General features: G+C 41.2%; 1 protein-coding gene across 1 annotated transcript in view; it reads right to left on the bottom strand.

Moving 5' to 3' along the window:
• Positions 1–25,616, bottom strand: part of Rorb (RAR related orphan receptor B) — a 195,662-nt gene that overhangs the window by 23,467 nt on the left and 146,579 nt on the right. The window contains exons 5-6 of the mRNA XM_070035755.1: positions 7,902–8,023; positions 5,680–5,812 (exon numbers count right to left, since the gene is read on the bottom strand). Coding sequence (XP_069891856.1) covers positions 5,680–5,812; positions 7,902–8,023 — 255 coding nt within the window. The remainder of the gene's footprint in view (positions 1–5,679; positions 5,813–7,901; positions 8,024–25,616) is intronic.

Below are 25,616 nucleotides of genomic sequence, written 5' to 3'. Positions count from 1 at the left end.
TTACTTCCTTTGCTCTGCCAGTTTCTTTCTCTGGTATATAGGATTATACATAGGAGAGGATTTGCAAAGAGGAACCGAAATAACACTTTTCTGACGTCAACAGAGAGACACCATTCACTGGTGTATCTACACTATGGAAAGCTTTGCCCCTTACATTCATTATTTTATTTATTCCTTGCAATAATCATTTTAGGTGACTTTTATTAGCCATCTGTGTGTGTGTGTGCCTATGTGTGAGTGCGTGCGTGCGTGCGTGTATGTGTGTGTGTGTGTGTGTGTGTGTGTGTGTGTGTGTGTGTGTGTGTGTGTGTGTCTGTGTGTGTGCGCCCATCTTGGGGCTTGAACTCAGGCCTCAGAATGGTCACTGAGCTTTTGTGCTCAAGGTCAGGACTCCACCACTTTGAACCACAGTTCCACTTCTGTTTTATTTTTTTGGTGGTTAATTGTAGATCTTTCCTGTTCAGGCTGGCTTGGAACCATGATCCTCAGGTCTCAGCCTCCTGAATAGCTAGGATTACAGCAATGAGCCACTAGTGCCTGGATAGCAGCCAATATTTTTGCTGCAAACAGAGGTGTTAAAGATTATGAATTTGGTTTTTTGGTTCATTGTGAAAATACCATACAGAGGGGTTACAATGACACGAGCAAGGTCATGAGTACATTTCTTATCAAGCATTGTTCGTTTTCGACATGATGTCTTCTACATCTCCTTGTTGCAATGGGTCCACCAGTGGTCAATGTCTGGATTGGTGATATCTGAGTCTTAGGAGTATAATGAATTGGATTCTCTTGGGTAGATGTGAAGTCGATGGTCTGTGCTGTGTCTGATTTTCTGAGTTGTTAATAAACTCTTTTGCTGCTTCTGATGCTATTTTAATTTGAGAACTTATTATTTCTAGATCATGTCTTTATTGCACAGACGAGGAAGCTACCATCTAGAAGGTTCATTTAAGGTCCTACGAAGTGGGGCTGGTTTTATTTTTCTCCTTTTTTTTTTTTGTCTCCTGTCTCTTTCTCTCCTTTGTCTCCTGTCTCCTAAGCCTTCTAGCCATCCCTTTCTCTCTGTTCTCTCTGCCCATCTCTTGCCTCATGGCCTCTCAGATATCTCTCTCTTCCTTTCTCTCCCCTCTTTCTTTTTTCCTCTCTTCCTCTTCCTCTCCCTCTCTCCCTCTCTCGCCTGTCTGCTTGCTTGTTTACTTACTTTAAGAAACTCCAACACCATCCTGATAATGTGCCTTGCAAACGAAGCTTCCTCTTCTCACAGGCTTTGGAAACTGAGGCCCAACCAGCTCATGTGCTTTCTTAGCAAAGGTGTCTGAACTTGCTCTGTCATCAAAAATTCTGGATTTTGAGTTTTGCCTTGTATTTTGTTTGGTGTTGCTTATTCTGGCACTGACCACATGTTTCATAAAATATTGGACAAAATAATGTCATTTTGCTGCTGGAATCCCAAGAATCTATGGCCAATATTCATTTTTGCGTGCTGTAAAACCTATGTACACAGTGTGTGTATGTGTGCGTGAGCACACGCATGTGCCTGTGTCTGTATGTCTGTGTCTGTGTAAACTTGTTATCTGGCATTGTAATCAAGTCATTTGGCTTAGCAAAATATAAGCCTCTTGAGGACTTAAGTTTTTTCTAATTTCAATCCTCCCCACTATTGAAGGTTTCTTTTTTTCATTCTCTGTGTGTAATTTAATTTGGTCTCAATGTAAGTTAGCATGTGTACCATGGCCTAAAATGGAACCTTAAGTTCCAATACTATTTTGCAATTAGATATTTTATGTAAAAGAAGAAAAATGGTCTGAGATTCCTCAAGTTTTTTCAGTGTGGACTCCTAGTTCAGTGCCCGCCAATCTACATGGAATGTTCCGGTTCTCCCCTCTTTAAAACCAAATGGGAAATACTGGCTTGCAAAAAAAATGTATCTAAGGATTATTATTACCTCACATTAAGAAACACTGTCATCTGAGTTCAAAAGTTTTCTAGGAGTTAATTCAAAACGCAATTTAAAAAGTCAGCAAGGAGTTAAGGAAATGTAAAGGAAGAGGAATTTTAGTGAAGAAAGCCTTGGAAAAAGGGAATTGAGGGGAAAAAAAAGGTTTCCTTTGGATAAGAAAGGATTTGGGAAGTAAGAATTGTCTGAAAAGTTTGTTCCAAAAATGGAAAAAAGATAGAAATTAATACAAACCCCAGAAGGTCCTAGTGGGTGGCAGATGGTATGAGCATGTCTTAAGTTCTTATAAGAAAAAGCCTATTAAAATTGGTAGGTAGTTAAGTTGGCTGTAATTTAAACACTGTTGTAAAACCAGCTTGTTGTTCTTTATGTCCAGCTAAAGTGTATCTGTGGAAGCCAGTGCACTCAGAGAAAGCAACCAGGAAAGTACTGGGAGATTTCAAATGTCTTTGGCCAGTCTGTGTGGAAATATGCAGGCCTCCCAGCAGGATGGAAGTCCATCCAAAGACTGCAGCCTACCCAGATTCCTCCTGCCTGGACCCTTCTGACTATGTCCACCGTGGTCCAAATAGACCGGACTCCTGCCTAACTCCATCACTCACAGCGGACTGCTGGTGAACCACTGCTTTGCATTTGCAAAACCTAAGACTCTTGGGTGACATTCTTTCTGTAATACATAGACTTGTAAAATCTTATCCAGCCTGACCTGGAAAAGACTGGTATGACCATAAGATGATGCTAAGCAAAATGATCTCCAAGATATGGAGGTTTTTCTTTGGTGTTATTGCTTTTGGTGTACTATGTGAAGTTATTACTTTTTTTCTTTTTCTTTCATTGTTCTTGTCCCCCATGGTTTATCTCCTGTTGTCACTGTAGTGGATTTTGGTTCTCTGTGTTTTGTATATATGTTTATCTGATTTGGAGAAGGGAAAGGGAACAACAAAATGGTGAGACAGAGGACAAAGGGTGAACCAATGCAACAATACATTGGAAGTGAACTTTACAACCTGGGAGGGAGCTGTGGGGGAGGGAAAGTGGGAGAAAAAGGAGGTAGAGGGTAACAATGTTTGACAAGAAATGTACTCACTGCCTTGCGTATGGAACTGTAAGCCCTCTGTACCTAACTTTGACAATAAAATTAAATGGAAAAAATAGCTTCTATGTCACATGCTTTGCTAGGCCTTTCTCTGCTTCCTTGGGGAAAGTCGAATCTGTGTCTGCTACTCTTGAACCCAAGCTAGACTTTGTGAGTCCGCTGACTGAGATGTGTGGTGGAAGAAACAGTATGTGACTTCTGAGACAACTGAGAGAAGTCTACAGACTTCTGCCTGTGCTTTGGGAAGCCCAGTGACTCTGCTGTAGGAACTCGAGGCAGACTTGGACTCACGTGGAGAGCAATAGAGACCCCGTCCCAGAGCCTTGGCAGAACTCCAGGCTGTCAACTTTCCCGGCTGTCCAGCCAGGTGAGGAAGGATATTTGAAAATGGATCATTTTGCTCCCAAGGGTGTCTCCTCCGTGCACACTGGGAGAGGCCTTGGAGCAGCAATTATAAACCATCCCTGTACCAAGTTTGGTCAGCAAAGTAAATGACTCTTGTTTTAACTAAATTTTAAGGTAGCTAGATCACTGATGACACTCAAATTAGTGCTTGAGTCATAGTTATAAATGTCTGCATCATTGAGTAAAGAAACAGCAACATCTCAGAATAATTGTAGTATGTAGCTCCAGTCCAAAGGCCAGCAATGAATTGGCTTTTTGATATCATAATCTCTCTTTTTTAAAAAAACCATTAAGCTATTTCATTGGTATGGGATTTATAATATAGACCTTTAAAAACTTCAAGTAGTTGTACAAAGGATCTGTCATTCAACAAAGCAGTTTATGAATACTACAGATCTAGATCAATATCACCCCTTTCAAACTTCTCAACCAACTCTCCCCTAGCTATCCTTTCCCTCCCTCTAAATGAATACATTGAATTCTTGACTGCATCCTCTCTCCCTTCTTCATTTGTCTGTTCCCCTTCCCTTGAACCCACCCACCTCTTAAGTACCTATCTCCTGGTGTTTATTTTGTTGAACCTGGATTTAACCTTTCTAAGAAACTACACTATTTGAGAGCTCCCCTGAATGGACTATATTGCAGTTGGTACATTTGGGTACACTTGCATACCATCTGAAGTATTTACTTATATATTTAAAAATTAATTCTAGTTTTCCTGTATGAGAGAAAACATGTAACCTTTGTTTTTCTGAGCTTGATTTACTTCACTTAATTTTTTTCCACATCTTTCCATCTTTCCACATCCTTTGCAAATGCAATGTCATTCTTTCTAATTGATGAGTAAAATTCCATGTGTGTGTGTGTGTGTGTGTGTGTGTGTGTGTGTGTGTGTGTGTGTGTGTATGTGTGTGTGTGTGTTCTCTCTCTCTATATATCTATCACATTTTCTTGATCCATTTGTCTGTTGAGGGCCATCTGGTCTGATATCATACCTTGGCTATGGTGAATAGTGTTGCAATGAACATGGTTGTATTGGTGGCTTTACTGTATCCTAACTTGGACATTACTCTTTTTACTTCTATAAATCCTTGCCTCCCCTTGCTTTAAGATGGGAAAGTAATGATCTCATGAGATTAAATGAGATATCATAGGCAAAAATGAAAATATGTGTGCATATTATTTTATGTAAAAAGATTATTATAATTACTATTACTATGAACTATGACCAAAGAGTAACTCATACACCACAGTATTCTTTCTTTCTTTCTTTCTTTCTTTCTTTCTTTCTTTTTTTCTTTCTTTCTTTCTTTCTTTCTTCCTTTTTTTCTTTCTTTCTTTCTTTCTTTCCTTCTCTCCTTCCCTCCTTCTGTTCTTCCCTCCTTCCTTCCATCTGTCTCTGTCTCTGTCTTTCTTGTTTGTACTGGGGTTTGAACTCAGGGCCTGGGTACTATCCTTAGCTTTTTTGGTTAGACTGGCCCTTTACCAATTAAGCTACAGCTCCATTTCCAGCTTTTTGTTGGTTTATTAGAGATAAAAATCTCAGGGACTTTCCTGCCTTGTCTGACTTCAGACCAGAATCCTCAGATCTCAGCCTCTTGGGTAGCTAGAATTATAGGTGTAAACCATTGGCACAGGGTATAATTTTCTGTTTTCAAAGGAATATGAGAAAGGGAATGGTATCTGCAAAGTCAACTATGTGTAGATTTTCTTGGGATACTTCCAAAGTGAGTGCTTGTGGGTTAGAGGGTGTATGAGAGGAGGGAGGGAAGAAAGATGAACTTGGTAAAGTTCCGGAGCATCATAGCTGCAGGCTATCCTCATTAAAGGGATTGGAAATGACCACAGTGGCGGCGCTCAGCCAGCTTGAATTGTTTCCTTTCACAGAAGGCAAGGAGCAGGCCTTAGTGCCAGCTCAGCAACTCAGCCACCTTGACACGCTAATTATTTGCACAGCCCGTCAAGCTGGGTATCGCAACCTCCACAATTAATAGCTCTACTTTCAATAAGCAAAACTGTATTTGACTTCAAAGGGGGAAAAATGAATGCGCATCAGGACATTGTTATTACTAAGAGTTTCCTTTGGGACTTAGCTGACAATGTGGATGGCAAAAATGAGATCTAGCTACCTGTTGGAAGAAGGAGATTCTGGAATTGTTAGAAAGCTAAGGATCAAACACATTTGGGTTTAAAATAAAGGCCCCATGAGACTTCTGCTCACCTGACTTCAGAAGTAGAATCTGGTCATTCTGACAGAGCTCCATGAAGCCTGTGATCCGCTTTGCAAACTCAACCACGTACTGGATGGCGTGAGTGATCTGGATGGCACACTGCTGCCACAGAGCTTCCCTGGACTGGAGAGAAGACAGAGTGTGGGAACAGTCAGAAGCGCCACAGAGCGTTGAAGACATAGTCAGTGATACCTCACAAAGCTCACCTGCCACTTGGGGCCTAAGGTGGGAAATTAAGTGATTCTGTTAAATGTTCAGAGCAATGTTGTTTTCTTTTACGTTTATGTTCTGACCTGTCTGAATCTCAATACACCACCGTTGCCAAAATACTAAGGCAAAATTAATAGAAGTATTATTGCTTCCCTCTCTCTCTCTGTCTCTCTCCCCCCACCCTTTCCCTTTTTGGCCTGAGTCTGGGAATTGAACTCAGTACCTAAGGCTTTCACTCATTGGCTAGCGCTCTACCAATGGAGCCTGGCATCCAACCATTGAAGTACTGTTTAAAATAGTTACTTATTTTACTACTTTTTCCTTCTTTTCACCCAAACAAATTCAGTTTCCTAATCTATTAGATAAAAACGTGATTTCATTCATGGCCTTAAAGAATGTCATTTTCATGGGTCCTGGGTGGCCTTTAAACTTTAATATTTTATTTATTTATTTATTTGTTGGTTGGTTGGTCATGGAGCTGGAACTCAAGACTAGGCACTGTCCTTGAGCCTTTTATTTCAAGGCTAGTGCTCTATCACTTTGAGCCACAGCTCCACTTCCAGTTTTCTGGAAGTTCCTTGGAGATAAGAGTCTCATAGACTTTCCTTTTCTGGCTGGCTTTAAACTGTGATCCTCAGATCTCAGCCTCCTGAGTAGCTAGGATTACAGGCGTGAGCCAGCGGCGCCCAGCTCAGAATTCTTCCAAAGGAAAGGGCATCCCATGAAATGAAATCACTCTCATGAATAATATAGCATCTACTCCCATTATACTATAGAATAATATAGAATATAAATGTATTTTAGTTCTTGGGCTTCTTCTATTTGACCTGAGAACCTTAAATCCATGTTGTATGGGTTCTGCTTTTTATTCACCACAGAAATATCTTTACCTCCCCATCCATGTTTATATAGTAGTAATAAAGCTTGTTGTTCTGTGAGAGAAAAATCAGTATGATATGTAAGCCATACATTTAGATACACATATATTTATATATCTGATTTAAAAAAAAATTCCACTACTGAGCTTGGGTGCCAGTGGCTCACATCTGTAATCCTAGCTACTCAGGCTGAAATCTGGGGATCATGGTTTGAAGCCAGCCAGGGTAGGAAAGTCTGTGAGACTCTCATCTTAAATACACTACTCAGATAAAGCCAGAAGTGGTGCTATGACTCAGTGGGAGGGCACTAACTTTGAGCAAAAATAAGCTCAGGGACAGTGCCCAGGCACTGATTTCAAGTCCCAATACTGGCGCACAAGAAAACTCCTTCCTACCCCCCCTCCCCATTCCACTCATTGGTTGATCTTATCATTAAGAATTTCAATCCTGGGGCTGGGAAGATGGCTCAGTGGTAGAGTGCTTGCCTTGCATGCATGAGGCCCTGGGTTTGATTCCTCAGCACCACATAAGCAAAACGAAAAAAGCCAGAAGTGGCGCTGTGGCTCAAGTGGTAGAGCACTAGCCTTGAGCTTAAGAGCTGAGGGACAGAGCCCAGGCCCAGAGTTCAGGCCCCACGACTGGACCCAAAAAAAAAAAAAAAAAAAAAAAAGAATTTCAATCCTGAAGTCAGGAAATAGGAACATCGAACAAGAATCAACTACTTCCCTTTACGAATTCTCCCTTGTGTATATGCAGAAATGTTACCACTAATAATAACATGAGAGTTTTTATTTCTTGTGTCCTTTTCAGTGGGTAGGGCAAGAATAAAAATTTAGAATATTTCCTTTCCTGTGTGTGTGTGTGTGTGTGTGTGTGTGTGTGTGTGTGTGTGTGTGTGTGTGGTAGAGAAGGTTAACGCACAGGGGCTCAAGAAGCCAGCATGAACTATATTAAGACCATGTGAGGAAGGCACACTGTCTCTGGAAGGTCAGTCAGGCAATGCCTTTCACTAAGCCCTGTATGGTACCCAGGAGTGACGTGGACTAAGATATCCCTGGGGCTGAGATTGAAGGTGGCGGATGTGAGTGGATTTCAGAGGAGAGTCTGGTTGTGTGGCGGAGTACCTTGCTTTGATACGCCTTAATCTCCTCATAGGTGTGAGTCTGCCAGGCCAGCTGGTGCAGCTCCTCCATGGTGTACTGACACGTCTCCAGGTGGGACTTGATGATGTTTTGTGCAATTCGATCTAGGAGAAAGCATATCAATTTGAAGGGTTGTAACTGAAATCATGCTAAGAAGTTCACTACAGGAATGTGCTCTGGAGATTTTCTAACAGCACTGGGACAACTTTAACATTTCACAGCACAATCTCTCATAAAATCTCTGAACTCCCCCACCCTCTTATTTTTTTTAGACTGGGCCCTACTACTTAGTCCAGGTTACCGTTAACCATGCTATATAGCGCAGGTGTGCCTCAAACCCACCATTCTGCTTTCTGCCTTTAAATGTTGTGATTGTAGGCCTGAGCCACCACACTTGAGTAAAGTCTGCATTTTCAAAATTTGCAGTCTTTGGATCAATGTTCCTCCTCTTGCCTGTCCCTGTTGGATGACAGCTATGAGATTTTTCATGTTGTAAAGTGTTCAAATAATGCCTTTCTTTAAAGATACGTGAACTTTTTTTTTTTTACCTTATTGGTTTGAAAAGTAGTTTTATTACATTTAAGTAGTTCTACAAAGGGGCTACCATTCAACTGATCAGTTTATAAGTACAAGGCATCTTGATGAAAATTACCCCTTTTGTAAAAGTATCTTGTTCGATTTTGGCCTGAATATCCATTAAAAATCCTACTGCATACCATCTAAATAGTTTAAAATGTTTTGAAGCCTACTAAGATCTCATTTAATTGCATATGTAGAAAGTTTACATATAAATATATTTGCCCATCTTAAAAATGTGTTTATCTTTCACAGACAAGATTATATAATGATGAGCTCAGAAAGAAAAGATTATAGGAATGAAGGGACAGATTAGAAGGACTGAGATAGAAATACACTTTGCAGTTGACACTAGTCAGGTAGATTTGCTTTTAGACCATGCATCCATCTTAAACAGACAAGAACGGAATAATAGATGAAATAATATGGGCCCTTGAGTTGATTTTTGAAGTTGGGTCACGGAGCTATTACATTCAACTTTCTTAACTTTTTATATACTATTTTTTCCCTTTACACATGGACATGACAAATTATACAGGAATCTAAACACACACACAGTGAGACCAAAGAAGGATATTCTTGGGAGAGGATCACAAATGCTCAATAGCTATGTGCATATGATCGTATAAAATGATGTTTATTGAAATTAACTCAAGGAAATGGAAAAAGAGGTATTTTTTTGTTTTTTTTGTGCTTTGTTTTTGTTTGTTTTCTCTTTTGTTGCTTTTTTCACTCTGGTACCTTTTATCTTATATATAAGTTTATCTGATTTGGGGAGGACAAGGGCAAGCACAGAAATGGTGGGCAAAAGGGTGAACAAGTGTAGCAGTGGTACTCACTAGACACTATGTTGAAAATGAACTATACAACTTATGGAGGAGGGGGGCCAGGAGGGAAAAACTGGGAGACAAGGAGGAAAGAGGTGACACTGTTCCAAGAGAAATGTACTCACTACCTGACTTGTGTAACTGTAGCCCCTCTGTATACCACCTCTACAATAACAATAACACCTGGATGAAAAAAGTTATAAATGAGGATATAATTATGCTTCTAAAAAGTGGTGACAAACACAATACTTTCGTGTTGTTTTTGGAGTAGTTTGTTCCAGATGAGTTGTATTTTATCTTGCATTTGATCAGTTTGCATTTGATGTGCAAAAGTGGAGTGAGAGAGTCAGAGGGAAGAGCTTTTCTGCAGGGTTCCGGTGAGGCCCCAGACGCTGGAGAAGCCGGCAGGAGGCCTTCCTTCGTGTCATCTGCTGTTTGAACATCCAGAGACGGGGACAGCTTGAGACACCCAAATACCTGGGAGTTTGGTGTGTGGGGTGTGTGTGGAATGAAGAAGAGGGAATCTTTTGCCCAGTCACTTCTTGGCTTATGCAGAAATGGGATTTTTCTTGTGTTTTCTGGTTGTATCCTTTCAAATGCAAATTCTTTTTTTTTTTTTAACCCCCTAAATGGCTCTCTTTTGTTTTCCTGGGACAGTCCTGAGAACAGTAGTTGGGTTTCATGTCTTTATGTCTCTAAGTTTTTCTGACTGTATGTGATAGGAACTCAATTGAGTTTCAGTGATACAGACAATGAGAAATGTCAGTTAGGATATGAGTGAAATTTCTAAATCCCACTCCTTCACTGGTTCACTGGCACCCCAAAAACACTGAATGGATGCCAGCCATGTTGATCACTGTTAGCATATGTTGTATAATTTGTCTTGGTGGAAGCAATCTGATGCTTCTAACAGACATAGAACAGAGATGTGACTCAAGCAATCAGTATTACCAAAAGAAGCTCTTCCAACATCTGTTAGTTTTTTCCCTCATCAAAACAGGGGAGAGAGGAGAAGATGCTGTAAAAGGTTAACTTACTAGATAATGGTCATACTTTATTGAGCATGTCTAGACTTTCATTGTCTATCATAACACAAAGTGCTTACTTAAAAAAAAATTCCTATAGTACCAGGCAGGGTAGTACATGCCTATAATCTCAGGTGTTTGAAAGGTACAAGAAGATGATCTGAGGCCAACTTCTGTAATAGAACACAAGATGATGGGAACAATATAAAACAATAATTAAAGCAAAAATCACCTGGCTGGTATCACTAAGGTGGCAGAGTATCTGTCTAGCAAGAAAGAGGTCCTAAGTCGAAACCACAGCACCAACAGACAAACAATTCCAAACTCTCCATTTCTCAATTCCTCTACACTTCATACCGCAGAACATTGGTAAATCGTGGTTCAGTATTGTTTATTTTCATCTGTGCATCCCAGCTATTTATATTCTAACGTACATCTCTTCTCTGATTGTTAAGTGAAAACATAAAAGCTCTTATATCTTTATAGTTGTCAAACTTCTGTCTTCATGGAGTAGTTTGTTTTCGGCTTCAAAGATCTGCTGATTTGTTGGCAGTTTACAGGCTCCAGGTTTTGGAAGCAAAACTAGAAATATTCATCAAAATTACATTCTGGAAAAAAACAAACTGTCCTTTTTTATCCTGCTGGTACTGAGGTTAGAGTTTAAGGTCTTGTGCTTTCTCTGCTAGTGATCTAACTTGAGCAATGCCTTTAGCTGGGCTTTTTGCTGGCTGTTTTGGAGATAGAGCTGTGTGAACTTTCTTTTGAACTATGGTTCTCCAGATCTCAGCCTCCAGAGTAGCTGGGATGACAGGCTGTGAGCCACCAGCGCCTGGCTACTATGTGTTCATTAGATTATCTTCTGGGAACCACTAGCCAAAGCTTAAGAACTCTCTGGTCTTCTGCCCTTGGCCACTCAATAGTACTATGGAGTATGAGGGGAGCAGGGCAGACATAATGAACATGTGGGAAGGTGAAAACACGTACGCTCTAGGACTTGACTCAGATATCCGTTCAGTGGGAGGGCTTCTCTGCCTTTGCTATGATTCGCTCTGTGGAAAGGCTGGCCACGCTCAGTGTCCTGATGCCGCCTTCTACTGAGGCTCCTGCTGTGTGCTTCTGCCTGCCTCAGACCTTCAGAGCTGTGAGCTCTCCAGGAACTGCATCATAACAGAGCCTACCACCGCACTGTCCCAATGGCCTGTCCACAAATGGGTTTTGAGCAACGCTTCTATTATATAACAGGGCACAGTGTAGGTTAAAACAAAAGACATTGCCTTTGTGTGGAAGGATCTTGATCAGATCAGAACACATATTCCACATGATTGTGGAAACCTCCAAAACAATGTGTCTTAACTCCATAGGCAAGGAGGCTCAATAATAAATAACCACAGCGGAGCTCAGCTGGGCCTTGAAGGGTTGAATGGGTAGAGAGAACAATATTATAAAGGCGCAGAAAAATGATCTCCACACTGAATGTCTTATACTATCACTGCCCTTACATCTTTATAACCAACCTCCCTTTCATGTATCTTCATCTTTTCCATCTATTCATTTTACTTGCGTGGAGACAAGGTTTTGCTATGTATGTAGTCAAAGCCAGACAAGCTTGTGATGCTCCTACTTCAGCCGTCTCAGTGCTGGGATTAAACGTGTGCTTTACGACAGCTGGCCTCGTTTGCTTTCATTGGGGGAAACAAGGGAGTTTCAGAAAGAAGGCATGGCACTGGACCAGTTTTTACGGAGTTAGGAAATGCAGTGCTGCAATGGGTTCATATTTCATGGCAAGAGTTCTGGTGTGTTTGCAGTAGAGGGCTGGGGAGCACTGAAGGAGGGGTGGATGGATAAGCAATCTGGAGCTTTATCTTGTAGGACTCTAGATCTTATCTCTGATTTTTTTTTAATCTTGAAGGCAAATGGGAAGCAGAGGAAGAAGGGACATGGCAGACAGTGACATGGTCAGTTCTTTAAGGAAAATGATCCTAGCCATGGCAAAAAAGAAGAAATGGCACTGGGGTGGGGGGATGGGGGTGGGCAGGCGGGGAGTGGAATTAGCCAGGCTGTTGTGAAAAGCAGGGTAAGATTTAAGAAGGTCTGCTGGAGATGGAGTGGAAGGTTGAGATTCAGAACAAATCTGAAAGCAAATGCAGGAGAGCAGCAGATAGAGCAATAAGAAAATGAGGGCGTATTAGATAGAGTAGGTGCTTGATCAACGATGAGTCCTTAAGGATAATATTGAGAATGTCCATCCATCCATCCATCCATCCATCCATCCATATATCCACCCATCCATTTTTACATCCATCCATCCTTTCATCTGTCCAATAAACACCCAAATGTCCATCGACCTCCTGCCTTATTTTGCAAGGCATTTGAGAAAGCAAAGATGAACCTTTTTGTTGATAATCTCAGAGCCCAAATACTCAGAACGACTCAGAAGCCTGCACCAAGCACACACTATTTCCCAGGCCTGTGTGGCAAGCATAAAAGACAAATCTCTTGTCACAGAAGCCTTGCAAATGGCAATGGAGGTACAGCTGCAGGAGCTGCGGTTGCAGCTATATTTCCCTCTCGGCTTTCCCCCCATTCTACAGTACAGAGGTGAGTCACATGCAAAAACCGATTGGACCCTGACAAGGCTCAGGTCCTTAAGGCATAAGGTTTTCTGGGTAAAATGAGATGTGGCCTCAAGGGAGCCTGGCTGGAAGTCTCGTTCTGAAGAATAGAAAGGATCTTGAACATCAGAGGAAGAGAGTTTGCTTGGACTGAGAGTCTACAGTTGTGTAAAAGGAAGGACTTAAAAGGAAGGGACAAAAGGAGAGACAAAGAATACAGTATGCAAAGTTTCTTCTGGGAGCCAAAGGAACTTTCAAGAGTCCTTGCCTGGACAAATAGAAAAGGTAATCTTAAACGCAGTCCTCTCCAGGGACCAATCACATGAGAAAGTCCAGACAAAGGAGGTGGAGGCCAAGAAGCCTAGGAGATGGAATCTTTCGGGGCAATTGAACACCCTCCCTCCTCACCGTGACTAGGGTTGCAGCTCTATCTGAGTTCAGTTTGTTGGATTCTTGAGCTTGGGCCGCACATGGTAGTTACTGAAGAAGGAGCTGGCATCCAACAGGCCGGGCAAATGGGCCTGACAGGAATGCAGCACAGACAACCAACTGATGGGAAATTCTGCCACCATTAGAGGTGATGCACTCTGACTAGGGAAAAGGCGTATGAGTTTTTAAGTGGAGGTGATAATGAGCCTATGGGGAGAACATGGTTCCGTCTTCTTAGTAGCTAAAGTTCTAAAGTGTGATCAGTAAGACCGAGATTGGGTTAGCACCCTGGAGTAGGAAAGCTGCTTTGATCATAACAGAAGTACACAGTTACTTATACGCTACTCTTAATTTCATGTGTAGTGTCAGTCTCTCTCTCTGTCTCTGTCTCTGTCTCTCTCTCTCTCTCTCTCTCTCTCTCTGTCTCTCTCTCTCTCTCTGTCTCTCTCTCTCTGTCTCTCTCTCTCTCTCTCTCTCTCTCTCTCTCTCTCTCTCTCTCTCTCTGTCTCTCTCTCCCTCTTCTCTCCCTTTTCCTTTCCATATTCCTATAGGGATAAACATATAAAAGATTGGTTTCTATAAAATTTCTATTGTGTTTTAGTCTTTGACTTATTTACTTATTTTTAGGGAAAGCCTTATTCTAACTCAGGATTTATGTTTGATTAATAGAACCTGTCACTTCATATATGAGCTAACTTTATGGGATGGAAATGAGAATGTATAATTGGAATGCAAAAAAGAAACCAAGAAACTTTAAAAAATAATTGATACAGGCCAGTAAACAAAATGTTCAATGATACACATTTCTCTAAAAGTCTTAAGGATAATCTTTGCTTTTGATATAGGTAAGAAGAAGACAGAAATTAAGTTTTGGAAGGGGAAATGGAATAAAACTGGCTGGTAGTAATTCTCTATAGTGTGTGCAATAATTATAGAACTCATCTCCTTCCTCCAGCTCAAGTCAGACCATATCTTCATACCTATAAGTTTCTCTTTCTCTCTCCTTCCTGCTCCCCTCCCTTGTGCAAGCACACACACACACACACACACACACACACACGAACCTTCACATTCCCTACCCATCCTCAATATTCTTCATTGTGATTGCTTCAATAAATCAAAGAGGGAAAGGAAGTCCCTCTTGAAGTCAAGATGTGACAGACAAAGTTTACACAGCTCAGCGGAGTTTTAAAGGTCAGTTGTATCAGAAGATATCAAAAGACGTAAGGAAAAAAAAGCTTGAAGCAATGGTTAAAGAAATATAGGCAAAACAGCTTTTCTTGCGTATTGATTCAATAGTAAGACAACGTTTGAAAACAAGTCATCCAAATTACCTAGTTTCTATGTAGAAAACAGGCTACCTCTGCTTATTTTGGCAAAGAAAGAAGTAAACTGACAAGGTGACAACTTCTTGTTTATAACTGCGATGTTATAAAAAGAGGAACCAGCTTGCAGCTACTAAAATAGCAAGTGACCTTCTGGGGTTCTGATTTCAACCACTCAGCAGGTTTTCCACCAAAGGGGCTTATTTTAGCTCTCAGTAGACATTTCTAGCAAATGGCGCTCTCCAAAGGCTACAGGGGCTCCGATACAGATGGCAAGGGTGGTTTCTAGAAGCCCCCATCCTGGGAATGGGGAGCGTTGAGGATATCTTTAAAACAGGTACCTTTATGTTTATTTGCAAAGAGCGCTCTGGCCCAGCTGCTGAGATTCAAGCAGGACAGAGCAGTAGAGGGTATTGTGTTTGAATTTCCTGAGTCTCCACCTGCCTACCTCCTTGCCTCTTCTTATGGAATGCTCTTTCATGATGAACTGTACCCCCATTCATTTTCCTCCACAAGAGAGCGCTTTTTTTCCCCCTTTTAGACTTGAAAGTATTCTTGCTAAAAATGCTCTGTCTCAGCCTCAATCAAAATGATTAATGAATTTTTAATTTGTCACTTGCCTTAAGAATCTAGGAAACCTCTGTTTTAGTTTATATGATTATTGTGAAAGTGGAATTCTTAAGGGATTCACTTTGAATGAATGTCAAGATATCTCTGTGGACTTGCTCAAGGCACGCTTTAAGTGCTTGAATTAGGTTTTCATAGTATCACGATTTCTTAGAATCCACACTCAAGGGCTGTTAGCTACATGATATTAAAACAATGAGTTGTAAAGTAAAACATTTCAGCAAATACATTTTAGGTTTTTACAGTGGATCACTAATTTTATGAGTTTTCTGTCATTAGGCAGATAAAGCTTTGTGGCTTGTTATTGATGACAATATCTGAGAAGATAATGCCATGTAAAGGCCTCCTAGAATTTGAGTCTCTATTTAGAGATCATTCCTTTTAGCATAAATAAAACTCTGCTTCAGAATAAAAATATTAACATTTAGACTTAAAACAAAAATGTTTTCAGTGATCCATTAACCTCTAAAGAAAATAGTAGACTTAGCATTTATGGGTTTTGAATGTTTTAGCCTGTACTGGGGATTGAACTCAGGGTCTACTGCTCTCTCTTGGCTTTTTCCCCCATGACTGAAATGGTACCACTTGAGCAACATCTTTTTCTGGATTTATTAACTAGTTAGATTAACTGTAAATAAGAGTCTCACAATTTTCTCTTTCCCAGCCCGGGTCCCAACTGTAAGATTCGGATTTCAGCCTCCTGAATAGCTATTATTACAGGCCCGCGTTACAGTGCCTGCCTTGAATTCTTCTTAGGGGCAACAATAGCCCCTCATTTTTGCTGTCCATGATAATAGCTTCCAGTCTTCTTTTCATGTAAAAATCTAGCCCATCCTTTATTCAGAAACTGGCATCACTGTTTTTTTTCCTTTTATGTATCAAATTATTTTGCATCAAGGTTTTTTTTCAGAAAAAAATATGAACAAAACATAACATTGTATTACTGTCTTTAAAAATGCTGAAAATATGATAAAACACACATTAGTCAAATATGAGAGAAGAAATAATGAAAATCAGATTAATGAGAATAATAACAGTAACTGGACAAAGACTAACAGAATAGATTAAGTGGCTTGAATTCTCTCAAGATTCATGGAATATAGTATTTAAATAAAAAGTGAGGGGTGGCTCAGTGGCAGAGCGCATGCCTGAGGCCCTGGGTTCGATTCCTCAGCACCACATAAGCAAAAAGAAAAAAGCCAGAAGTGAAGCTGTGGCTCAAGTGCTAGAGCGCTAGCCTTGAGCTGAAGAGCTGAGGGACAGCGCCCAGGCCCAGAGTTCAGGCCCCACGACTGGACCACCACCACCACCACCACCAACAACAGCAAAAAAAAAAAAAAAAAGTGAGCTGGGCACCCAGGGTCTTACCCTGTAGTTCTGGCTACTCAAGGAGGCTGAGCTCTGAGGCTCCACACCAGCCTGGGCAGGAAAGTCCATGAAGCTCTTACCTCCAATTGATTACCAGGAAACCGGAAGTGGAACTGCAGCTTAAAGTGGTAGAGTGCTAGCCTTGAGCAAAAAAGCTCAGGGACGACACTCAGGCTTTGAGTTCAAGGACCACGAGCATAAAAAGAGAGAAATGAGTGGGAAGGCAGGAAATGAAAACCCAAAGAAGCCATATAACATTTGTGCCTAAGCAAAGCACATAAAAAATAATAACACACAGAAAAACAAAGCACATTAACTGTAAAAGGGGATGCTTTCTTAATTGTTGAAAAACAGAAAGATGGTTTGGATCACGACTGTTTTGTTTCAGTGCATTAGTGCATGTCTAATTTTGGGGAAAATTGCAGTTTCCTTTCTGAAACTAGTTAATAAAATTGAGAAAGAATCTCTTAGGAAAACATTACATTTCAAAGTTAACTTTCAAGTCAGAAGACCTCTTTCCTAGAGCAATCAGAAAAGGTTAGCACAGGAAATGCCCTACAATTTGGTGAATTCTACAGGAAGCTGTAGGTTAAACGAGGAAGGCCAAAGAAGATCCCTTTCAGACTTGGCTTTGGGAAAGTCATGAACTTCCTAAAGTTCTAAGATTTTATTTTTCTTTAACTCGATTCTCCATTCACGGAGGATCTGACAGCGATGATGTATTCTTTCTTTCCTTTTACTTTGTGCTAGTACCAGGGCTTGAACTCAGGGCCTTGGTCTTTCGTTTGGCTTTGTCATTCAAGGCACTGTGTCACTGGAACCACACCTCCACTTCCAGCTTGTTGCTGGTTAATTGTAGCTAACTGTCTGCCCAAGGTGTCTTGGAACCTTACAGAGTGTAGATCTCAGCCTCCTAAGCAGTTAAGCCAGTGCCTGGACTTTCTACCCTTTCCCTCCCTCCCTCCCTCCCTCCCTCCCTCCTTCCTTCCCTTCCTCCCTTCCTTCCTTCCTTCCTTCCTTCTTTCCTTCCTCTTTTTTCTTTCTACTACTGGGGTTTGAACTGAGGGCTTTTGCTTGCTAGCCAGGCATTCTACAGCTAAGCCTTGCTTCTAGGAATGATGATGTTTTCTAAAAGTTGTGGGAAACGGTGGGTCACTGGGGGAATCCATGGGGATTTTATACTGTTTGGCCCACTCAGGAGATGACATACAGAACTAGGAGGAGGAGGGTACTGTTTCCAATCTGCAAAGCACTTGAAAATCCTTAGATAAGACAGACAATACGGTTTGGACCCTATTAAAATCTTCCCCTCCTCTCTTTTAAAAGCTGCTGTACCTCCATACTTTACCCAAAGGACAACCGGGGGGTCACAGATGATGAAACCTAATTATCACAATTGCTCAGGGCCATCATTAGGATTGATTTTTACTGTTCGAATTTTGTTGACATATGGATTGGTTGTTAATTTAAACAGGAGCAATTCCTCCCTCCCACCTCACTACCCTTTTGGAAATGCAGTCAATGCATTGCCGACCTTTTAGGAAGAAGTAATTTGGAGGTAATCTAGGGGGCCATTTTTACATTTTCAGACACTTAACCTAAACCTGAAAAAGTAATTCGATTATTTAAATAATGCACTTAATTGACTAATGTTTTAAAATAAGTGCTTTCCAAATAGTCCAGCACCAATTGTTCCAGAACAAACTGGTCTGAAAACCAATTAGCATTTCCCCAAAGGCCTCACAGATATCCTCAAAGTTAAATAGTAATTTCACTCTCCTCACTGTTGAGGGAATATTGTCAAAGAAAAGTTTATCTTCAAAGACTAACCAAAACCAAACAAAAACAAGAGTTACATCTGAGAGCTTTCTCAACCAGTGTGTTCACATTTGCAAATGAGAACAGAAATAAAATCTATACTGGCAAAAGCCTATTAAGTTAGCTATATACTCAATTAATGAAGCTAAACGTATATTGATTGACCTCCGTTAACCAGGTGATCAATGGGCATTTCTGGCTTTCAGGGGCCATGGGGTATTTTAACCCTAACCAGCTCTTCCAAAACTGGGTGCCTGAAAAGTAGCAATGCACGTTTACTGCAGCTGAAGCCAAAGTAATTTTGAGATCTGGGGGCCAATGTCAAAGCTTGCAATGTGTTAAAAGCATGTTTTCTTTTTACTTTGTTTCTTTTCTTTCTTTCTTCCTTCCCTCCCTCCCTCTTTCTTTCCTTCCTTCTTTCCTCCTTCCTTCCTTCTTTCCTTCCTCCCCTCCCTTCTTCCTTCTTCCTTTCCTCTTGTCTTTCTTCCTCTCTTTTTTCTTTGCCTGTAGCATAACATTTTGCAATATGATTCTACGTGGAAACTGCCAGTAGGATTATTTCATAGGTCACCATATAAGTAACCAGTATTCCCTTCTACAAAGCCACAGGCAGACACCTTTGAAATCTTTTTCTTACTGCAGAATAGTTTATATCTATTATGGATTTTTGAAATTGGGTGTATTACATAGAATTGGCTTTCCAATAGCTGATCAAAACATCTCTCTCTTTTTTTTCCTGGTAGATTTTAGAATCTCTTCATGAAGTTCTGAATCCTGAGTCAAAATTGAATCCTAGAATAGTATCTCCAGGGAATGTGGCTTAGTGGTAGAGTGCTTGACTAGTGCGCATGAAGACCTGGGTTTCATTCCTCAGTACCACATATGCAGAAAAAGCTGGAAGTGGTGCTGTGGCTCAAGTGGTAGAGTGCTAGCCTTTAGCAAAAGAAACTCAAAGACAGTGCCCAGGCCCTGAGTTCAATCCCCAGGACTGGCAAAAAAAATGTATCTCCAGAAAAGAAGTCCAGTAAAGAAAATTAATTTGCACAATTTCCAGTCAAAACATACAAGGTGATAGATTAGCGAATGCTAGCAGATTAGAAAAGTTGTAAAAACAGAGGAACCAGCCTGCAGATGACTAAGCATTCAGATACTGTGGACAGACAGGCACATTTGGAAGAGCAGAATTGAGCATCTAGGTGTATGTGGTCAACATTGTTGACACCAGAGCCTTTCTAGTCACAATGTTTTATGCGCATCACGCCAGCCATTCCAGTTGTATGAAGTCTGCACTGAGTTCAGTCCTATGAAATATCACTAGTGACCTTCGGTTGTCTTTGGAAGGTTATTCAAAGACACCTAAAGAGATGTGGCTTTGAATGACCCTAAGGAAGAACTGCAGAGCCTCTGCCTCAGGGGTCCTCTGGGGTCATTCCTGCTCAATGTGGTCATTCATGCCATATTCATCCTCACTTTTTTCCTGTTTATTTCCTTAGAGTCTTGTGTGTCCATCTCCAGCTCTTGAGTAGCTGGTATTAGAGGCATCTACCACCACCATGCCCAGCCTATTTCTATATTTTTTTGATATTTAAAACCCCAGACTTTCTAGAGAGGAAATAAAAGCAAAATAAACCTTAGAGATTAGAGATTAAAAAAATAGATGGCAAATTTGGTTGACTGGTCCAGTTTCTGCACTCAGGGAATTGTTTTTGAGATCGAAGATAGGATTCTGGAACTCAGCACCTTTTGAGAAGTATACGGTGGACGACATAGAAACAGACAGCGTATATAGGTCAGCGTAGCTGTGTAAGTCCCTCTTTGGAAATAGGTGACCTTGGTAGGCTGGCTCCTTTGTAGGAGAAGGTGGAATGGTGTGGGCCCAGGAAGGACGGGTAGATTTCCCCCAAAGCTGCATCTCTGTGGTCACTTCATACACGGGTGGTCTATTAACTTGGAGTGGCTTGGCCCCCTAAGCAGTCCCTGCTTGCCTGTAGTGCTCATTTGAATATAATTTGCATATCCCTTTTCATTTCTGAGGTGATGGTGGTTACTAACTGTGTCATTAGTGGGGTGATTTTTTCTTTCTTTTTAACCCCATGAGAGCTCCACCTGTCACTGCCACCAGACTCCCAGGGAGATTGCTCACTGGCTCCTGCCGCAGGCCAGTTCTCCAGCGTCCTTCAGGATTTCCCAGCAGTCCTCTCTTCACCCAAACCCTATGGCTTCTCCTCGTTTCTATTTTCTGCACCAGTCATAAAAGGCGATCGTAACAGCCCATTTGGGTTTCTTAATAGTGAAGAATGGAACCATCGTCAGCTTTTATAGAATTCAGCAAAATAAAACACCACTAGTGAGATCGCCTACATTTCCATATAGCCCTGAGCAGAAAATAGTACCGTAACAAGCTGCAGGTATCTTCTAAGCCAACCTCTTTCTGTAATCTTCTTTAGCTATTAATCATCAGCTTCTGCAATAAGTAACATTGAAAAATGAGGCTTCCTTCTTTCCCCCCTCCCCTTTTTGGGGGGCACTACTGGGGTTTTAACTCAGGGCCTTGTAGTTGTTGGACAAGCATTGTGTCAACGTTTTGCTCTAGTTTAAATTTTTTTTTTACTTTTATCTATATCTGTCTATCTACCTATGGTCTGTTTGTCTATTTCCTTAGGGTCTTGGGAGTCCATCCCCAACTCTTGAGTAGCTGATATTACAGGACTGTACCACCATACCCAGCCCTATTTCTATTTTTTTTTTGCTATTTAAAACTCCAGACTTTATAAAATAGAAAACAAAAGGAAACTAAAAAGAAATCTATGTTTAACATTATATAGAACAACATCAATGAGATCATTTTTGTCTAAAATAGACATCTGCCTTTTGGAAGGAAGATTGCTTAGCCTACTACCAACCGCCAGGTGGTATGGGTTAAGGGTAATTGATTCCCTCAACATCATAGCTAATTTGATGGAGACATTTTTGTTTTATGAAAGCATGCTGCTCAGCTGTTTGAATTGTCTTGTTGGCTGATACCTCCCAGAGACATTGTCAATCACCTTTCAGCCTAAATGAGCTTTCATTAAGAGTATTAGTCCCACAGAATCCCCCTCGATCATCTGAGAGCTATAACAGAGAAGCAAAAAAAGGAAGAGGCCATTGCTCGTTTGCTGAATATCCCTTAGCTAGTTTCCTTTCTCTATCACCAATTGCAGCAAAATCTTATTCCCGGAGATACAACACATCCATCATGTGGGCCTGAAGGAAGTTTCCAGCCAAGCCCTATTAGTACTACTGCCTAAATATTAATTTGCAGCTTTTTTTTCTGTCTGTGATTTGATGACTTCTTTCTCCTTGGGGATTTTGAAGACCTCAAGGATGTAATTCCAGAAATGTTTCATGGCTTTTTCTTTCTCTTCTGTACTTTTGTTTGGCTATTCTCAAAAGTTTGAAAAGAAAACTTTCCTGCTGTCAGCGGAGTCTCAGGATAATGGATCCTCACACCTCCCTCACCTGAGGTCCCCTTAGCCTCTTAATCATCCATGCCGAAGTTTCTTTTCTGTAATTAGTAACTGCAGGCTTGTATATGCAAGGCAAACACTCTGCCATATGTCTTCAGCCCACCCACGAAAATTTGAATCACAATTACTGACTTCGCCAGGTGTCCCTGGCCCAGGGAAGTTGTGAAGCCTGTTTGTCTTGAGTGATTGGAACATTTCAAAAGCTAATTTGGAAAGCTTGCCTGGAAATTTAGGGTCGTGAAATGACTTAGCTCAGCTTTGCTAGTGAACTAACTCTGTGCCCTATTCATGGCTTCTAGCTCTTATTTTCTTTATCAGCAAGAAAAGGTTTATTTACTTCATCTGCACGAGAATGGTTTACTTACAGCTGACAGGATGTGTTGGTGGACATTGAAAAATGACCAGAATGCAGGAAAGGGTTCTCTACATTCTCCTTCCTAAACTAACCATTATTATCGGAATCTTAACTTAGGCAGTCTGAATTCCTATGGCCATTTACAGAAAGATGTGTTTTTGTGGGGTGATATCCCTGACTCTTCCAACATCCCAAAAATTGGTCTTAAAAAGGTGTTAAGATAATTCAATCTTAGTATAAAAATCTGATTGCTCAAGTTTCATTCTTCCTCAGAAAACAGAAAAGGCATATCGGGACTTCTAGGAGCCAAGAAAAATGTTAAAAATTTTCTTTGATGTAATATAATCTTGAATTTGATTTTCTGTTGATGTGTGCAGGGTTCTTTCTGGGACAACTTGTTATCAACTAGATTGGATTTTGATGCTTACAAATCAAATCAAGCTGAAATGTCCACATGCAAACTCTACAAACTCTAGTTTATATCACCTAGAACAATTAGCTTGCAAGGAGTTTCATTTGTTTGATGGGAAGTCATACATTGTAATGGGGCTTGATGTTTCTTGGACCAAATGTGTTCTCTGTTTTTAACCACATATAAAATGGGCAGACCAATATATAACACATACTCAGGGTTTTTTTTTCTTTTTGGTGCTGGTCCTGGAGCTTGCACTCAGGGTCTGGGTGCTGTCCCTGAGCTTTTGTGTTCAAGGCTACCACTTGAGCTATGGTAGCTCCACTTCCAGCTTTTTGTTGATAAATTGTAGATAAGAGTCTCCAGGATTTGCTTGAAATGGCTGGCCTTTAACCACAATCCTTAGATCTCATCCTCCCGAGTATCTAGGATTACAGGTGTGAGCCGCTGGAACTCAACTCATACTCAGATTTTAATAAGAATTAAATATAGGCCATTACTAGTGAACTTAATCAAGCAATAACTATAATATCAGTAATATTATTACATAATGACACTTAGGTATGACAGGTGTTGTCTGAGAAGTCATGAGCATTTACACGTAAGACATTTACAAGTAGATGCAACTTTACAAGCATTCACAAGTGAGTTTCCCAAGGGAAAAGACACAATGAGGTTTTAAACTCTGGAAGTCTGACCTCAGAACTTAACCAATACACTATACCAGTAATGTCTTTCTGACAGTCCTGTTAAGAACTCTGTGTGTGTGTGTGTGTGTGTGTGTGTGTGTGTGTGTGTGTGTGTGCGCGTGTGTGTGTGTGTGTGTGTGTGTGTGTGTGTGTGTGTGTGTGTATGTTTGGCTATACTGATCGTGAACACAGGGTCTCATGTTTGCTCAGCTCACTTGCTTCCAGCTTGGTGCTATACCACTAGAGTTATACTTCCAGTCTGGCATTTTGCTGGTTAATTGGAGATGGAATCTTGAAGACTTTTCTGCCCAGGCTGTCTCCTAATGACCATCCTCCAGGTCTGAGTCTACTGAGTAGCTAGGATTACAGGCATGAGCCAGAGGTACCTGGCTAAGAACTTAGTCTTTTAGTGAAGTAAGTGGGATTTTGTTTGGATAGTGCAGCAGTATCTCCCTAGGTAGATACTCATGAAATGGGTTTGTGTCCACTAGGTGGCATTGGTGTTTTAACAGAATTCAATCCAAGCCATTATTTAGGCTTTGGACTTTGCTAAATTTGGGAGTACTGTCAGGACAATGTAATTGCATCTGATGGTTTTTGCTGTATTTCTCTTCCCATAATACTTTGTACTGATGCTAACTTACAAATACACCATGATTTCTGAACAGTTCAGTGACTTCCCTTCAGGGTATAGGGCAAAGGCTGTCCAACCATTGTTGATAATTAATTCATTCGGAATTTATTTATGTTCTATATCAAGGGTAGACTGGGGAACTTAGATTTTAAGTAACATAAATGAAAATAAGATGGTGGCCTGCCTGCCTGCCTTCCTTCCTTCCTACATTCCTTCCTTCCTTCCTTCCTTCCTTCCTTCCTTCCTTCCTCCCTTCCTCCCTCCCTCCCTCCCTCCCTCCCTCCCTCCCTCCCTCCCTCCCTTCATTCCTACCTTCCTGCCTTCCTTCCCTTTCCTTTCTCTCTCTTTCTCTTTCTTTGTTCTCTCTCTTTCTCTCCCTCTCTTTTTTCTTTCTTTCTCTCTCTTTCTTTCTTTCTTTCTTTCTTTCCCCCCTTTATTTCTTTCCTCTTTCTCTTTCCTCTCTCTCTCTTTTACATTCTCTTAGGAAGATTAGGTGCTTACACTTAAACCCCTTGCAAGTAGCAGGTTGATGGATGGACCACGATGAGAACTCTGGAACCACCCTGCCTGAGTGGTGGAACTAAGTGTGACCACTGTTGGTCTAGTTTTTCCAGACTGCAGTGGACATACAATCCCATTACTGAGGAGGGTCGTGAGGGATGAACAAAGCACACAAGGTCAGAAGAGAGCTTGGGTGCCCTTGATGATCACTCCCTATGAATGGAAAGGCATTATGGCCGAAAGAAGACCACATTGTTGATGCTATGCAGTCTTGCTTGTGACTACCTGAACTGCATTCTTGTGTTCTAGAACGGGCAGACCAGCCTCTCTTATCCGCGTTAGCTCAGAACCCCATGTATATTCGTTCTTTAATGCAGATGGACAGCCTTTGCAGTCTTCTGCTCCACCCCTCCCACACAGAAGGAAACAGATGCACTGTGTATTTGATCTATGTGTGTAGTTATTGGGGAGGGATATTCATTTGGTTATTCCACACGGTTTCTGTATGTTTTCACTAAATCTCTCTGAACAACATCATTTTGGATACTTGCTGAAGTTGTCCTATTGATACCAACCAGTAAGAAACCAGATTCAACACATAGCACCTGTTATTTCTTCACAGTTAACAGCTCGCTATTGACATTCTTTTCTCTCTTTACTTAGAATCAACTTTTATGGGGCAAGGTACCAAATAGCCATTATTATTAGGATTAAGTCGTTAACGTATGTGTTGGCAGTTGTGGGGCTTGAACCCAGGGTCTGGGCGCTGTCCCTGAGCTCTTCTGCTCAAAGCCAGAGCTCCACCGCGTGGAGCCCACAGCTCCGCTGCTGGTTTTGGAGGGGTTCACTGGGGATCCGAGCCTCCTCTGCCCCCCAGCCTGGCCTCCACTGCGATCCTCCAATCTCAGCCTCATCTTTTACAACCCCGAAGCCCCCTCGCAGAAGCAGCCACGGTGGCAAGTGCTTCAGTTCGTCTAGACCCAAGCCAAG

The sequence above is a fragment of the Dipodomys merriami genome, unplaced genomic scaffold (genome assembly GCF_024711535.1).
Source record: "Dipodomys merriami isolate MVZ:Mamm:240054 unplaced genomic scaffold, mDipMer1.0.p SCAF_26, whole genome shotgun sequence".
Classification (NCBI taxonomy): Eukaryota; Metazoa; Chordata; class Mammalia; order Rodentia; family Heteromyidae; genus Dipodomys; species Dipodomys merriami.
Note: the sequence above shows the minus strand (reverse complement) of the source record. Positions and strands in the feature narration are given on the sequence as shown.